This window comes from Syzygium oleosum, unplaced genomic scaffold, assembly GCF_021117445.2.
Source record: "Syzygium oleosum isolate NSW1041296 unplaced genomic scaffold, Sole_v2.1 Sole_v2.11, whole genome shotgun sequence".
NCBI lineage: Eukaryota > Viridiplantae > Streptophyta > Magnoliopsida > Myrtales > Myrtaceae > Syzygium > Syzygium oleosum.
In genome coordinates, this window is record NW_026607495.1 from 10574353 (window position 1) to 10591392 (window position 17040).

Genomic DNA, 17040 nt, shown 5'->3' on the forward strand with positions numbered 1-17040 from the left:
ACTCGGTGACTTCACCCAATACTTCACATTCGCAAGCACTGAGAATTTCAAGTGCTGGCAGAGAGCCTTCCTCGAAATGAAGTCTTTCAATTTTAGTTCCATCAATGAGGAGCTCTTTCAATGCTTTCAGGGAACACAGTGCTTGCGGAAAATGTTTAATTGATAAGCAATGCTTCATGTTTAAGGAAACTAGATTGTCTAATCTAGAAATGGATTCATCAATTGTTGAAGTTGCTAATAAACAACCTTCCAGGATCAAGCATTCTAAGGACATTGAGTTAGGGAATCGCAGAGATGCAGTGATCCAAGGACAACCTTTTAGGTTCAGGACTTTCAAACTCCGCATTCTGCAAAAACAATATGATTCATATGTTTAGTTACGACAACTATAATGTCTCGTTTGTACATAAAAGAAGCGCACAAGCACAAACGCGACTTACCAGCATCAGATTTTCCCAGTCTTCCAAGTTCAATGTGACTCGGCTTGAACATAAGTTGAGAATTACCAGTTTCTTCATATCCAATGCAAACAAATTAGATTTCTCAGGGCATCCATGCCAATCAAGCCATAATAGGTTTGAAAGTAGAAGATTCTCAGGATTTCCCTCAATACCAACATTATTCAATTCAAGAAACTTCAGATTTGATAGATGATGAAAATTGTCGTAATGAGGACAGTCGCATTCCGGTTCATCTTGATTATAATTGGGGGTTACACGGAGAGCTTCAACATTTTCAGTACACTGCCAATTCGGTGGAAAAAAGTGAAGTGCGAAATTAGAACAAAGATATTCAATGAAACAATATTGTAATCATCTGTCTAGAGGAAAACATAACAAGAATTCTGTAGAAATCTCAGTGTGATTTTACCTTCTTTTTTCGCAATGTTGTTTGGACATCTTTGTAATCCCATAGCCTACTGCGCTTCCCGGGGTTTTTAGGATTTTCCTTCTTCACAAGTTCTCTTCCTAGGATTTTTAATTGGTCATGCATCCAAAACTCTTTTTCTTCGCTAATTTTTATGAAAGACCTATTTTGAAGTTCATGAACACCTCTATTTGGGAAACGTTTATGGGCATCCCACATGTAATAGGGGATTGTCTTATCAACCCCTATAAAGAAACATGCTATATCAAGGAATATATCTTTTGTGTTTTCGTCCAAAAGATCATAACATGCCTTCAACATTGGTTCCACTCCTTTTTCCAGCTCTCCTTTTAATTTATCCAAAGTCTCTCTCCATATTTCTGGGCTCTTCCCATTCAGATATGACCCCACAATTTCAATAGCAAAAGGAAGCTTCCCAACGGCCGAAATGATTTCGGTTGGCAGAGAACCGTAGTCATCGGGATGACCCGGTCGAAAAGCATGCTTACAGAAAAGTTCTAGAGCATGATTTTCATTCATAGGTAAGGCCTCGTGTTCATTGATTTCTTGAATCTTGTAATGCTTAATAACATCTTTCCTTCGGGTTGTTAGGACGATCCTACTTCCCGGACCAAACCAAGTCAGATTCTCGGCCAGTGGTTTGATTTGTTCGAAGTCGTCCACTTCATCCAAGACATTGAGAACTCTTTTTCGTCGGAATTGGCATTTTATAACTTTGGTGCCTTGATCGGAGAATTTCACTTCTTGGAAATTTCCTCTCTTGAGATCTCGAATTAACTTATTCTGCAGAGATACCAAATTTTTTTGTACAATCTCATCCCGGACGTCTTTAAGGAAACTGCAAGCATCAAAGAAGTGACTGATTTTGTTGTTGTAAGACATATTGGGTAGACCGCCCAAGATGGGCCAAACCCGGCCCGTGAGCCACAAGGGCCCACGAGGTAGTTATTTGCCTATCTATAATAGAAGGCACCCCTTGGAAAACAGACGTGATTTTCCATATATGCAAACACACTCTTTTGATACAACGTATTCTCTGCTTTTGCTTCGGAATGCACGCGAGTACGAAAGACATTCGAAGAACTCTCAAGCGCAAAGTGGCACTTAATCTGTGACAATACCGGGTATGTTCATTGTGTGATATACCTGTACGATCGGTGATACAAGTTGATGGTCCTCGGGCACGTTTTCCGCATTGATTGAATTCGTTCCGAATATGTTTCGAACGTGACGATCGGGAATTCAGTTTTCCTAACATTGGTATCAGAGCCCGTTTACTTGTTTTCCGATCATGCATATGTATCGTCTGAAGTGTATACTGCTTGTTTTTTCGTTTTGGCCTCGTTTTTGTTCGTTTTCTTCGCGTCGCCGAACTGTTCATACATGTTTCGATTTTTGTATTTCGTAAAAACTTGAATTTTATTGTATAAACAGAAAGGGCTCGTCGAGACGAGCAAAATGATGGGCGGCGCGTCGCCAGAGGACGCCGCACGCGCCTTCACGCGCCGACAAGGGCAGTGCGCGCGACGGCGTGTGCGTGCCACGCGCGGCCATGCGAAACTTCGTGTCGGTTGCCGCTAACCGCCGATGATGACGTCATCGTGACGTCATCAGAAAGCGGACCATTGACCCGACCCGAGACCCCGACCCGGTTGACCGTTGACCTGACCCGTTGACCCGACTCGGTTGACCGTGACCGAACCGGTTGACCGTTGACCGGTCAACGGTCGGAACAGTCAAACCGGTCGAACCGGACCGGTCAAACCGGTCGGACCGGACCGGTTCAAACCGGCAGAATGACCCAGTTATTTCTTTTGGCCCGTTCGAGCTCATTTGAACTCCGATTTGGGCGTTCTTGGTATCGACGTGCTCGTATCGGAATGCTCTACGTTATGGTGTATTCATATTACATTTTTGCTGCACTTATGAATGTGAAAATGCACAATAAACCCTATGTACACGTACTTAGAGGTATATTTTTTGGCATTTTCTCTAGTATTTCTCTATAGTTTTTTGAAATACAAATGCTAGATCATATGTATATGAATAAGCATTCCTTATCTTAATGTATCATGGATTATAAGTAATCCTTCGTTCTGCATTCGTTGCAGGAACAATGGTACGTTTGAGACGCACTCCGATAATCCCAAGAACGGCAGCTCAAAAGAAGAAGCTTGAAAACCTAAGAGTCAAGCTAGCTCTTTATCGATGGGACGCTAAAGATGATATGATGACACATATCATCAAGGTCAACAAAATGATACAGGATATCATTTGGAACGGTTTTGTAATGCCGGAATATGTAATGGTCGGAGCCCTAAAATGCACTATGCCTGATGAGTTGGGAAGAATGCTTGATAAGGTTAAAGAAACCTTAAATGGTCCAAGCTATAAGATGCTTGTGGAGAATTTTGTGCAAGAATACATAAGGGTTGGGGCAAGAAGAACATCAACCCTTGCATTGAATGGGTCTCGGCGCAAATCATGGCCCGAATCTAGAGGTTTTTCGGGAGCCTCTGTTTATGTTCCAAAGAAAATAAAACTTTCTAAAGAATTTTATGAGTCCTTTCCCATCTATGTGTTAGATTGGTATACTTGATGTTATTCTTTTGGGATTTGGAATCAATTCTGTATATGTTTCAAGTTGTTATTACATGTTCTTAAATATTTATGAATGTGTTATGAAATACATATATGGCTATGAATTTTTGTGATTTCTCATTTTATATTGCCATATCACATGTTATGTTATATGTGGGAAGTTCTTCAAAGTTTGTATAACTTTTGAAGAATCAATTTCTTTACATAAATGATTATGTTAATGGTAATTTCAAATTGGGTTTTTTAGACGATGATTGGGAACATAGTGAACTTTCGACTCTAAGACCTTTTGTGAAACTATTCATTAATATGATTAGTTTATGTAATCATGATGCTGATGAAGCATTTAGATAGGCTTTAATAACTCGTGCGTATGTGTCTGAAATGTTCAGATACGATGGCTTCAGCAACTAAGAACATAGTGGCTGAACTTAATAAGGGAGAAAAATTGAATGGTGACAATTATGAGATTTGGAGTCTCAAGATTTAATATGTGCTGGAAGAGCAAGAGGCACTCGAAGCTTTTAACCAGATTATGGAAGAACCTGAGGATGGGACAACTGCCCAACACAAGAGGGACAGAGATGCCTTTGCTGTTTGGAAAAGAAAGAACTCTCTTGCTCGCATTACGTTGCTAAGCAGCATGGACAATGACATCATGTGAGAGTTCGGACGTTTCCAGAGCGCCAAAGACATGTGGACTGCACTGGCATCAAGATTTGGTCGAACTTCTGTGACCAAACTAAGACAACTCACTATCCGTTTCGACTCATATAAGATGTCTCATAGAAAGACCATGAAACAACATTTGAGGCATATGGCGAATATGATTAGTGAGCTAAAGGATGCTGGGCACATACTCACTGATAAACAGCAGGTGCAGGCAGTGATCCGCTCCTTGCCTCAAAGCTGGGAGCATATGAAGATCCATTTGACCCACAATGAGGGTATTAAGACCTTCGAGGATGCTATGCGGCATCTTGAACTGGAAGAGGATTGCCTCATGGCGGTTAAACCAGAAACTGATATTTACTTTGCTGGTTCTAGTTTGCATGGAGTTTCGGGCTCCAAGAGGAAGCACCCTACTAGGTCAAAGAAGTGGAAAGGCAAGGGGCCAAGTCCTTCAGGGAAGAAGCAGAGGCTCAACCAACGGGAGAAAGGAAAGCGTCCTTTCAAGAAGAACATTTCAAGAGTGAAATGTTTCAACTGTGACAAGAAGGGTCACTTTGCTCGCGACTGTGGCGAGCCAAAGAAGGTAGAAACCCTTAGCATTCATGAAAATGCTACTTATGTGTCTAGTTCAGTGTTTCTAACAGAATCTAATCCTTTGTGGACTGTAGACTCGGGAGCCACAGACCATGTAGCGAAGGATAGAGGAGCTTTCGTGGAGTTCCGACGAGTTCCACAAGGAACGAAGTGGATATACGTGGGGAACAATTCAAGAGTGGAGGTCAGAGGCATTGGCACCTGTCAACTACTTATGCGCGGTGGACGCAAATTGTTCCTACATGATGTGCTATTTGCTCCAGAGATTCGTCGGAACTTAGTTTCAGTGTTGGTTTTAGTTAGACTTGGTTTCAATGTAAACTTCCATAACAATGGTGTAGACTTGTGTTTAGGTACAAGTTATTATGGTTCCGGATATTTCTTAGATGGTTTCATTGTATTAGATGTTGACTATTGTGAAGTTAATGTTAGTTATTCCTTATTTACATCATCTGATTCTTATGAGAATGATGTGAACGTGTGGCATGCTAGACTTGGTCATATTGGCCAACAAAGAATGAATAGATTGGCTAAAGATGGCTTATTAGGCAATATTAAAAAGGTTGATTTGCCCATATGTGAGCATTGCCTAGAAGGAAAAACAACGCGGAAACCATTTGGAAAAGGAACAAGAGCTGAATTTCCTTTGCAATTAATCCATACTGACATCTGTGGTCCAATGAATATAAAAGAACACGGGTCTGTTTATTTCATCACATTCATTGATGATTATACTCGATTCGGACACGTCGATTTGATTTCTCATAAGTTCGAAGCTTTAAATTGCTTCAAAAGATTTATGAGCTTAGTGGAAAATCAATTAGACAAGAAAATAAAAGCATTAAGATCCGATCGAGGTCGAGAATATCTGTCTGATCAGTTCAGAAATCTATGTGATGAAAAGGGAATAGAAAGACAACTGACTATTCCATATACTCCTCAACAAAATGGTGTTGCGGAAAGAAGAAACAGAACTCTAATGGAAATGGTTAGATCAATGATGGCACATGCTAACTTGCCAATCACCTTTTGGGGTGATGCTTTGTTGACTGCTGCCTACATACTTAACCGTGTGCCTTCTAAATCAGTTGCTTCTACTCCATATGAGTTATGGACAGGCAGAAAGCCTGATTTAAGTTTTCTAAAACCTTGGGGTTGTGCTGCCTATACTCGTGAGTCTTCTCACAAGTATGGAAAATTAGGCCCAAGAGGCAAAAAGAGTATTTTTATAAGATACTCAGAGCACTCAAAAGGATATGTATTCATAGGTGAGCAAGAAAGCGGAAGTATAACTGAATTTGAATCACGGGATGTCACATTTTTAGAGAATGAATTTCCTAAAAAGGGCGAAGTAGGTGGTGATTACTCACTATACGAATCTGTGGATCGTGATAGTGAAGTTAGTGGGAGCATTGTGACAAATGGAGAGTTGAATGCAACCCAGTCTCAATTGCAACCACTTAAAGAGACGACACCACCATTATCTCATTCGAGTGGGAGCGCAATGGAACGTGGTGAATCATCAGGAGTACAGCATTCCATATGACAGTCAAGTCGTAATAGGATTCCTTGTCGACGTTTTGACATTGAAGGAGAAGCTTTCATGATCGCCCCACAAGATGAAGATGAGCCGAAGAATGTGAACGATGCTCTAAAGTGCCCTGATAAGGAAGAATGGATACATGCAATGGAAGAGAAAATGGAGTCATTAAGATCAAACCAAGTTTGGGAATTGGTTGACCTTCCAAAAGGACGCAAAGTCATTGGGAACAAGTGGGTTCTCAAAATAAAGCGTAAGGCTGATGGCTCAATAGAGAGGTATAAGGCTCGCCTTGTGGCGAAAGGATATAATCAACAGGAAGGAGTTGACTTTGAAGAAACTTTTTCTCCTGTGGTTAGATTTACCTCTATTCGCCTTATTCTGGCAATAGTAGCTAGTATGGATCTGGAATTACATCAAATGGATGTAAAGACTGCATTCCTCAATGGAGAATTAGAGGAAGAAATTTATATGGAAAAACCTGTTGGATTCATTACAAAAGGCCAGGAGCACAAAGTGTGTCGACTATTGAGGTCGATATATGGCCTTAAGCAGTCTTCGAGACAATGGTATATACGTTTTCACAATGCCATAATGGCATATGATTTTGTAATGATTAGTGAAGACAATTGTATATATATCAAAAGATCCAAAGATCAATTTGTGATCTCATCATTATATGTTGATGATATACTAATTGCCGGAAGTAGTATGGAGTTGGTTAATACAGTCAAGAATTGGTTATCTTCCAATTTTGATATGAAAGATATGGGTGAAGCTGCATACATTCTTGGAGTTAAGATTTCAAGAGATCGCTCAAAGAAATCTCTATCCCTTTCACAAGAGACGTATGTGAATAAAATCCTTGAGCGATTTCGTATGCAAAGGCGTAAACCAATAGATACTCCTATTGCAAAAGGCGAAGCATTAAGCGGCTGTAATGTGTCTAAGACTTCACAAGAAAAGGAGCAAATGGAACAAGTTCCATATGCTAGTGCTGTCGGAAGCTTGATGTACGCTATGATGTGTACAAGACCTGATATTTGTTATGCAGTTGGAATGGTAAGTAGATACCAATCCAATCCAGGTCAAGCACATTGGATCGCCGTCAAAAGAATCCTAAGATATCTAAAGGGAAGTGCCGACTATGCGCTGACTTATCAAGGAAGTGATCTACACCTTGAAGGCTATACTGATGCTGACTGGGGAGGAGATTTAAAAGAAAGGAAATCTACTTCTGGATACGTGTTCTTACTGAATAATGGCGTCATATCTTGGAGCAGTAAGAAACAACAGTGTGTAGCCTTATCTACAATGGAAGCCGAGTTCGTGGCTCTATCAGCAGCGGCACAAGAAGCTGTTTGGCTTAAAAGCTTTTTGGATCACTTAGGTGTAACTGAGAATGCTGCAAACCCAGTATTGGTCTATTGTGATAGCCAAGCAGCAATAGCGTACACTAAGGATCCCAAGTACCATGGAAAGACCAAACATATAGATATCAAATATAACTATGTCAAGGACATGGTTGCACGAAAGGAAGTGAACGTGAAGTACATATCTACACAAAGGATGATAGCAGATCCTATGACGAAGCCGATTCCTAGAGAAGTTTTCCATGGTCATGTGAGATCTCTAGGACTGTGTAGAATATGATGTACTGAATATTGTAATTTTCCCAGAATGTTCACTATTAATGAAGTTTGTTATTATTAATGCTTATAAGTTTGTATGACGTTTGTGAATGTCGATGCTGAGTGCATTATATTGAAAAGGTATGTCGGATAGATGAGAGATTAGCCCACTCACACGGGTAATCGCCTCTACTCACTGTGTTATCTAGCTGATAATTGAGAGCTCAAGCTTGAAGCATGGACGTCGCCTTAACAGAATGTTAAGATGAGGACATATAGATTATTATGTCCGAAAGTGAAATGACCCACATATTTCACTTTACCTGTCTTTAATGCCAGATGTGAGTTCTGATAAATGCTTATGAATAGAGTAGATTTGTGAACTCAAGTTAGACATTGAGTATGTCTAAACTATCATCTGTACGGTATTGAGAGTAAAGACATGCGCTCTATGGGAAAAGGAAAGAATACCGTAATACGTATTTCATATTACGTATGCATGGGACGACCGATAAGAGTTGGCAAAAAATTTATGATCTCAATTTTTAAGTCGTGTGAGACTCTTGAAGAAAATAGTTCTTCTCAATTAAAGTGCCTTCACGACTCTTACTTATTCTCGAAATTTCTATTAAGTGTTTGCTATCTTAGGATGTTGCCGATGATCATGATAATTCGGTCTAACGGGGCATTTCTAGAAAAGCGAGTTGGACTGAAATGGAGAGGTTTAAGGAAAGAGGAAGATCAATTTAATTTATGATGTCACATTCTATATTTGTATTCACAGGTCGACCAATTATGATTTTGAGTAAATCATAATTGTGAATACAATATACGAGATACTAAAAGAGATCAAGAGAGATAAAAATGTGACTGATTGATCTAGGGAACTGCATACTAATTCTATTCTGGATAATGCCCAATTTGAGATGTTATATATTCCTAATAAATGTATAACAACGAGCTCTCGTAGTATGCTGGTCGCACGGATTATTTGTCAATATGAACTTTGCAAGGAAGAGAGTTGTGTTTAGCCCATTGTGGGCGAGTGGGAGATGTAAAACATATTGGGTAGACCGCCCAAGATGGGCCAAACCCGGCCCGTGAGCCACAAGGGCCCACGAGGTAGTTATTTGCCTATCTATAATAGAAGGCACCCCTTGGAAAATAGACGTGATTTTCCATATATGCAAACACACTCTTTTGATACAACGTATTCTCTGCTTTTGTTTCGGAACGCACGCGAGTACGAACGACATTCGAAGAACTCTCAAGCGCAAAGTGGCACTTAATCTGTGACAATACCGGGTATGTTCGTTGTGTGATATACCTGTACGATCGGTGATACAAGTTGATGATCCTCGGGCACGTTTTCCGCATTGATCGAATTCGTTCCGAATATGTTTCGAACGTGACGATCGGGAATTCAGTTTTCCTAACAGTTGTATACCACCTTTGCGAGAGTGGTTTTGCCAACTCCGGGAAGACCACACACTGCAGCCACGCATCTTCCCTCGGCAACTTGTCCGTCTTCGTTATGGACACCAAGCTTTCGCATCATCTCCTGCACGTTGCTGTGTATTCCAACTAAATTTTCAGTCACGTCTTCCTTACCCATCTCCAAGAGTTGCCAAAGTTTAGAAACGACATTCCTTAGAAGCTCGTGATACCTACAAAATAAAAATAAAAGTAATGGGCACTAGGTATTTCCTGTGTACCAATATGTTCGGGTTGATTTCGGGAAACTTAGAGAAGATACCGTGATAGTAAGGGTCTGTATAGCAACGTTGCTGTTCCCAGAAACAATTTATGATCAGAAATAGTTTTTTCTATTTCTTGGAATAGTTTCTGAGCAAAAAATAGCCTTTAGTAACTGTACAAAATTTCTATTCCTGGAATAGAAAAAGAATAGAAACGCGTTTAGGGCGCGAATGATCCATTTCTATTCCATGGACGAGTTACCGGTGGAGGACGGCGGGTAGCGGTAGGGGGCGGAGGATGGTGGTCGGTGGCGGTAAAGGGTGGCGGCCGGCAGCGGGAGGCAGTGGAGCACGGCGGTCAGCGGCGGAGCACGGTGGCGTCGGGCGGCCGTGACGACAGCGGGGGGTGGCGGCGGGAGGTGGTTGGCGGCGGAGGGTAGCCAGCGTCGGTCGATGGAGCACGGCGGCCGATGGCGAAGGATGGCAGCCGATGGTAAGTGACCGTCGGTGTCGAGTGGCTAGGGGCGGGTGGTGGCCAGCGGCCGAGGGTAGCCAACGCCAGGTGGTGGCCGGCGTCGGGCAGTGGAGCACAATGCCAGGCGGCGGAGGATGGCGGCCGATGGTGGGTGGTCGGTGACGGTGGAGGACGGCGACCTGTGGTGGGTGATCGCCGACATCGGGTGGTTGGCAGAGGGAGGCCGCCAGCGCGGCGTCGGGCGATGGAGCATGGCGGCCAGCGGTGAAGGACGGCAGCCGGTGGTGGGTGGCGACAAGCGTCGAGTGGCGGAAGACAGTGGTCGACGACAAGAGGCGGCCGTCGGGCGAGAGGTGGCCGGCGGGCAGTGGCGGAAGGCGGGCGGTAGGTGGCGGCGAAGGACGGCGAGAGGAGGCGGTGGGCGGGTTGCGGCCGATGGATTGTTTCTTGTTTTTGGAGGATTCCAGAAAAAATCGTTTCTTGTTTTTGTTCCAGAACTAAAGATGTAGATTTTTTTTTGCTTCTTGTTTTTGTTTCAAATCTATTCCGGGATCACTTTTTTGTTTCAAAAATAAAAAAGTAGATTTTTTTTACTAAATGAATTTCTGTTCTTTTTCTATTTCGGAGAACAAAAGAACAGAAAAATAAAGAAACATAAATGTTAAGTAACAGACTCTAATTAAGCCAAGAAAAAGCATGTGGATGAGTACAAGAACATTAAAGAGCAGACAAGACAATATATGCAGATTCACTGCTATAAATAAATAGATACAAGCCACTTCCCTTGTCTATTCCAAGGCTAAACAAGTAGAGTAAGAGCAATAGCGATCAGATTTACCCACTTCTGACATCCTCCAATTCGAATCCCTTTACCCCAGCAACATTTGCCAGAGCAGTCTTCCACTTACTGATTGTCTCGGTATCACTGCGCTTTTCTTGATCGACGAAGGACTCTCCATATGTTCCTTGCTGGCGGCAAACAACGCCCGGCTTGACGCCGTAGAAAATGGGAAGAATGGTTTTTTCTGACTCCACCATTTGGGCCACTTCCATCAGGCAAAGCTGGGCTGGAGGCGAAGTTGTCGGACAAGATAGGGATGCGGACGTCGGAACGCTTGATGGCTTGCACGATCTTGGTATCGATCCTTTCACCATACTCGATCTCTTCGCGGTCTCTGAATACTATAAACCCAAGCCTGTGAGGTGGTCGGAGAAGCACTCGAGGAAGTTGCGGCGAACATCCGGTCCTCTGAAGCTGAGGAACACTTGGTAGTTACAAACGGCCAACTCTTCAGCAAAAGCATTAGCTGACGATGGGCAGCCATTGCGAACACAAACACCCATCTGCATACACAGACTCTGGCTCGAATGGAGATCCAAATTATCAAACTTCGATAACTGTAAAAACGTTCGTTCGAGCTCACAAATCTTTATCTAAAGCGTTGACCTCGTTGGCACTCTCAGTCTTAGTCTTCTTTTCTTTTTCTTTTATTCGTTTTGATTTTTGGCAGTTCTATCCTCCCAATGATCGGATGAGGATCTCCCAAAGGGAAATTCTTACACCAGGTAACACCATATAGAGAAGTTACTATATTATCTTAATATATCTACAAGATAGAATTAGGATAATCGAAACTGATGGGTCCAATATGAATTTTACATGACATTAGAAATTCAATGCAACATATCTATTAAATTCATTGAATAATTGCAATGAGTCAGCAACATGCTGCATTTGAATTACCTATGTGTGATGCAATATCTTATCATCTTTCACGCGCGTTTGCACCTTTTCTTTTCATAAACAAATAGCTCATACTTTGCAATCCTTTATGTACATGAGGTCGTAAATTTTGCCAGCTGTTCAGAAGTGGGAGAATACATTTCAACACCAACTCCCATCCACCTCTATAGTTTTTGTTTCTCCTTTTTCCATAATCTATTTTAGGCCTTTGTCTATGCATGTGTCCCTAACTCAGATTAGTTGCACACACACTTGATGGGATTTGAACGGATGGCTTTAAGTTCTTAAGTTGAAAATAGCCGATGCCGTAACCAACTAATCAATCCTGGGATTTGTTTTTCTCCTTTGTTGTACTTTTTTTCACTCTTTTCTACCTCTAATCCAACTTTTCTTATTTATTGATGCATGTTATTTTGTTCTTCTTCTTCTTCTTCTTTTTATTGATAATTAATTCGTGTTCAAGTTTACCCCAAATAACCTATGGTTGGTTACATCTAGCCCCACTAAAGATTATTATATATAAACACACACAAAAGAGACATACGAATTAATAATTCATACTAGGCTCATTCTAATTTAATTCTCTTCAATTAGTCCATGTACCTCCAAGCTAATAACATAAGAAGACGTTAGACTTTATCCCGAAAAATGGGTTACAGTTTTATCTGATCTATGAAATTTCAGTTTCACTCTTTTGGATTATGCTATATTTCATTTAAGTAAAGTGGGCTCTGTACTTTCCCTGAGAAAATATTTTCCAAATGTACATAAAAAATAACAATCATACAATCCGCTCACCTTGTTTTTTTTTCCCTTGTTAACTAGGAGGGAAATATTACGTCCAAAAAAAAAACTAGGGGGGAAATAGTACCTTTTGATGTGTTCGTGATAAGTCCAATATTATTTTCGACAAAGTACAAACACCAATTCATTCATTTTAATACTCAATTTGTTTTTCTTTTGTATTTTTGCTGAAAAAAAAGTATTCTAATGCTAATTGACTTTAAACAGAGGATTAACATGTTTAAATAACTGCATCAGTAATTGTTTCTATTGTGTCAAAGGAATGGATAATATATCAAGAAAGTGCCCATTTTTAATTTCTTATATAGTATATGTATAGTTAAAGCCGGAACGAAGAGAATGGTTGTTTATATGCTCACCATGTGTTACTTCATTTTGCCTTTGTGATTGCCACCTAGCATGACATGTGGCACAGTTTTGCAATGTGAGCCATATTCAACCAATAAGATTTTAACTTAGGGTGTATTTGTTTCGCGAAAAACTTAATGATAAAGGAAAATATTTTCCGGAAAATCATTTTTCAGGAAAACGCTTAGTTTTCCTTTGTTTGATGATACACGATGGAAATCGTTTTCCGATGTTTGGATATCATTAGAAAATGATTTCAATCTCATGACTTTATTTCAGACAAACAAAAAAATCGAATTTTTTATTTCTCATTATATTTTTTCTTTTCTTTTTCTGAAAAAATTAGAATTTTTTTATTAATTTTTAATTTTCCTTTTCTCTTTTCTTTTTTCTTTTTTCTTTTCTTTCCTTTTCTTTTTCGCCCTTACTCCGCTACGACCGGTCGGCGACGGCCACCGGCGAGCTTGAGGCTCCCCCGACAATGGCCACATGCGAGCTTGAACTCGCTTGGATTTGGCGAGCCGCAAGCTCGCTGGCCTCGGCCGAGCTCGCTTGGATCTGGCGAGTCGCGAGGTCACCAGCCTCAGTGGAGCTCGGGTTCGCCGCTAGAGACCGCGGGGTCACCAGCCTAGGGCAAGCTTGAGGCTCGCTGCCAGAGGTTGCCATGAGCTCGCCGGCCGTCGCTATGTTCGGCGACCAGCCGAGGAAGAAGAAAAAGAAAAAGGAAGAAAAGAAAAAAAAATAACATAAAAAGAAAGAAAAAAGAATAAATAAATATATAATAATTTGATATTTTATAAAAATATTTTTTTTAAAAAATAAAATATAAATAAAACTTCGAATTTTTTAAATAAATATTTTTATAAGAACAAACGTTTCATTAATTAAAGACCCGAGCCCGAGCATCGAAGACTTGCACACAGCCTTTGTGGACTCGGGCAAGAGGGTAGAGACTAGAGCTAAAGCATCAGGGACCTGAGCACGGCCTTTATGGATCCGAGTTCGGGTGCCGGAGCATCAGGTACGAGCACCAGGGGTTTGGGCTCAGCCTCGATGGACCCGGGCATGAGGGCTAAGGGCCCGAGCCCTAGATAGTAAGGTCTCGAGCCCGGCCGCCAAGACCTGGTCTTGAATGTCGGTACTCAAGAACCAAGGTTGGGGATCTTGGGATTTTCGTGCCCAAAGCGTAGAGTTTCAGGTCCAATCGCCGATAGCTGTCATACTTCGGAAAACGTTTTCCGATTCTTTCAAAGAGGAAATTATTTTCTTGAATTTAAGCTTTAGTAAGGAAACATTTTTCGTTGACCACAAAAACATTTTCCGTTGACTCATTTTCCTAAGCCAACCAAACGTCGAAAAATGAGGAAAGTGTTTCCCGGAAAATGTTTTCTGCGAAACAAATAGACACTTAATGATTCATCATATGCTATTTTCTATGTCATAGTGGATTTTTATTTTAAATAATATATAAAGATGAAATATATGAATATTCCCTTCTTATTGAGTTTAAGCTTGAAAAACAAGGATAAATTAGAGAAAGTATTTTCAATTATAGTCTACCATCTCCCAATATCAATATTCTATGTCAATTGAGCTAAAATGTTATAAAATGAATAAATTTGGAAGCAGACCAAGATTTTATCTCTAATTAAGTTTAAAATTTTAAAAAAGATAAATTAGGGAAAGTATTTGAGTATTTAAGTCATTCTCTTCACTAAGATGGCTTGTTTTGAATGCAGTTTCTTATAGGGGTGTGCAAAAAACCCAGGACCGCCCAGGACCGCCCAGGACTGGACCGGAACCGGTGGTTCCCAAGGGGACCGGTCCGGTTCCCGGTTCCAATTTTTTGGAACCGGTGGGTATCGGTCCGGTTCCCGGTGTGGAACCGCCCACCCGGACTGGACCGGTAATATAATAATAATATATTTATTTTTTAAAATTTTAATTAAAAAAATCTGACAAAAAAAAATTTAAAAAAAAAGAAAAACGTAACTAGACACTCATAACTCTCTGCTCTCTTATCTCTGGACACTCATTTGATGGGTACCCACTTGATTTATGGATGATGTGGTTAATAGAACCGATCATAGTATAGGAATTGTATGGAAAGTTATGTTCTTTTCTTTTTGTTCCGTTGATCCGATGTTGGTCCATATATTTTTTTTTATTTGTCCAGGAAAACTTAGTGGGACCGGTTCCATGGACCCGCCCGGGAACCGGACCGGACCGTCCGGTTTCCGGGCGGATCCATGGAACCGACGGGTGGTCCTCGGTCCCAAAATTGAGGACCAACACTGTGAGGGTTGGTCCTAGGGTTAGGGGGTGGACCGGCCCAACCCGGACCATGCTCACCCCTAGTTTCTTAGATTAATATATATACAACGAAAATTTTGAGTCACAAAATTCTATATAAATATTTCAGTACTTAACAATTCTTTTTGACAAGCGAAATTGTCCAATCAAATTAGAATCTATATTCATGGCAAAACAATTAAACTTGAACAAAGGTACTAGTCGATGGTAAATCAAACTAACATTTATCTATATCACATTCAAAATGGATTTGACATTAGTTTTAATCAAAGTAAATGTTGGTCAAAATTCGAATTGTAGATAGACAATCGCAATTTAGCAATGATGAATTACTGCTCCCATACATTTTATATAATAGGATGCCTCTGTATTCATTTTGGGACGGACATAGGAAGACTAAAAATTCATTGGAGTTGCTTCTTGAGAATTAAGAACTTCAACATGAAATCCTGGCGGATTTTGGTAATCAACAACTCAAAATTTTGGTAATGGAAACCTTGACTATCTTCGACTTGAAGTCAAGCCTCTGGTTCGTGCTAAGGAATCACCAGATCAGGCTATCTTATTCGAGATCAAGTGACTAAAGCCCTTAAATTGTGCTTATGTGAAGAACCAAATATAGTACAATTTGTTTAGAATCAAGCCATGAAGCCTCTTGCATCGCATTCAAAGACGACCATTTAGACCCTCGGGTTGTCTTTTCATTACTAAAGGAAAAGAGCAAGAGAGATTCTTCATTTCATCAGGAAATTATAAAGGTTTAATACCATGAAAAATCCAAATTGGTACACTTATAACCAATTTACTCCAAACTAATTTTTGGGTCACCAAAAAACCCCAAACAAGTACACATGTGACAAATTTACTCCAAACTAATTTTTGAGTCACAAAAAAGCCCAAAAGTGATACACTCGTGACATATTTACCCTCCATTAGCTTTTGTTAAATTTTACCGTGAAATTACTAAGCTAGATGACATGGCAAGCCCACGTGGAAATTTATCACAAGTGTACCATTTTGGAGTTTTTTGTGGTATTAACCCAATTATAAATTGTACCCATTTCTTAAATTAATGCAAACTTGGTACATTGTTTTCTATTCTTCATATTGCAGATTTATTTTTGTGTAGTACTATTGAATGACATAACTTTTTCATTAATTAAAACCTCTTTAACCAAGACAAGAATAAAAATTTAAATAAAAATTCTTAAATTTAGAAATAAAGAAAACTGTTTACAAAAAAAAATTAAATAAAGTGGAACAAACCAAGTACATCTGTTCTAAATGAACTATTAATATTTTAAACTATAACTTATACCATTCAAATAATTTAACACGATACATCAAGAAATTTGCATTGAATAGAAAATTTCATTTTAATTTGATATTTTTGGAATTGGGATAATAACAAAGTTCATGTGATTTAAGTTAGCAATAAATTTTTTGTCTTTTTTATCTACAAATTGAAATATTTGAGCAACAATCAAACAAATCTATAAAGAGAAACTATCTTTGAATATATTCTTACATATTATAGCTTAATTAAAAAATTTACGACAGTAAAAACAAAGAAAACCTCGAAATAGAGAGGTACACAAAGATCGGGCAAATTAAAGGCATATTATATTATTATGACATATTTCATTCAAATAATTTGATTCAGTGCATCAAAAAGAATTATACTGATTAAAGAAAACATGGCCAATTATTATCTATAATTTGAAACTATAACT

The 17040-nt window shown here is 39.8% G+C and overlaps 1 protein-coding gene across 1 annotated transcript in view; it reads right to left on the reverse strand.

Annotated features, from left to right (window-relative positions):
• The window catches only part of LOC115664159 (disease resistance protein RUN1-like), a 67284-nt gene extending 56148 nt beyond the window's left edge, over window positions 1–11136 (reverse strand). The window contains exons 1-4 of the mRNA XM_056315779.1: window positions 10937–11136; window positions 9370–9593; window positions 871–1760; window positions 441–743 (exon numbers count right to left, since the gene is read on the reverse strand). Of these exons, the coding sequence (XP_056171754.1) occupies window positions 441–743; window positions 871–1760; window positions 9370–9593; window positions 10937–11136 (1617 nt within the window). The remainder of the gene's footprint in view (window positions 1–440; window positions 744–870; window positions 1761–9369; window positions 9594–10936) is intronic.
• Between the last annotated feature and the right edge of the window lie 5904 nt (window positions 11137–17040).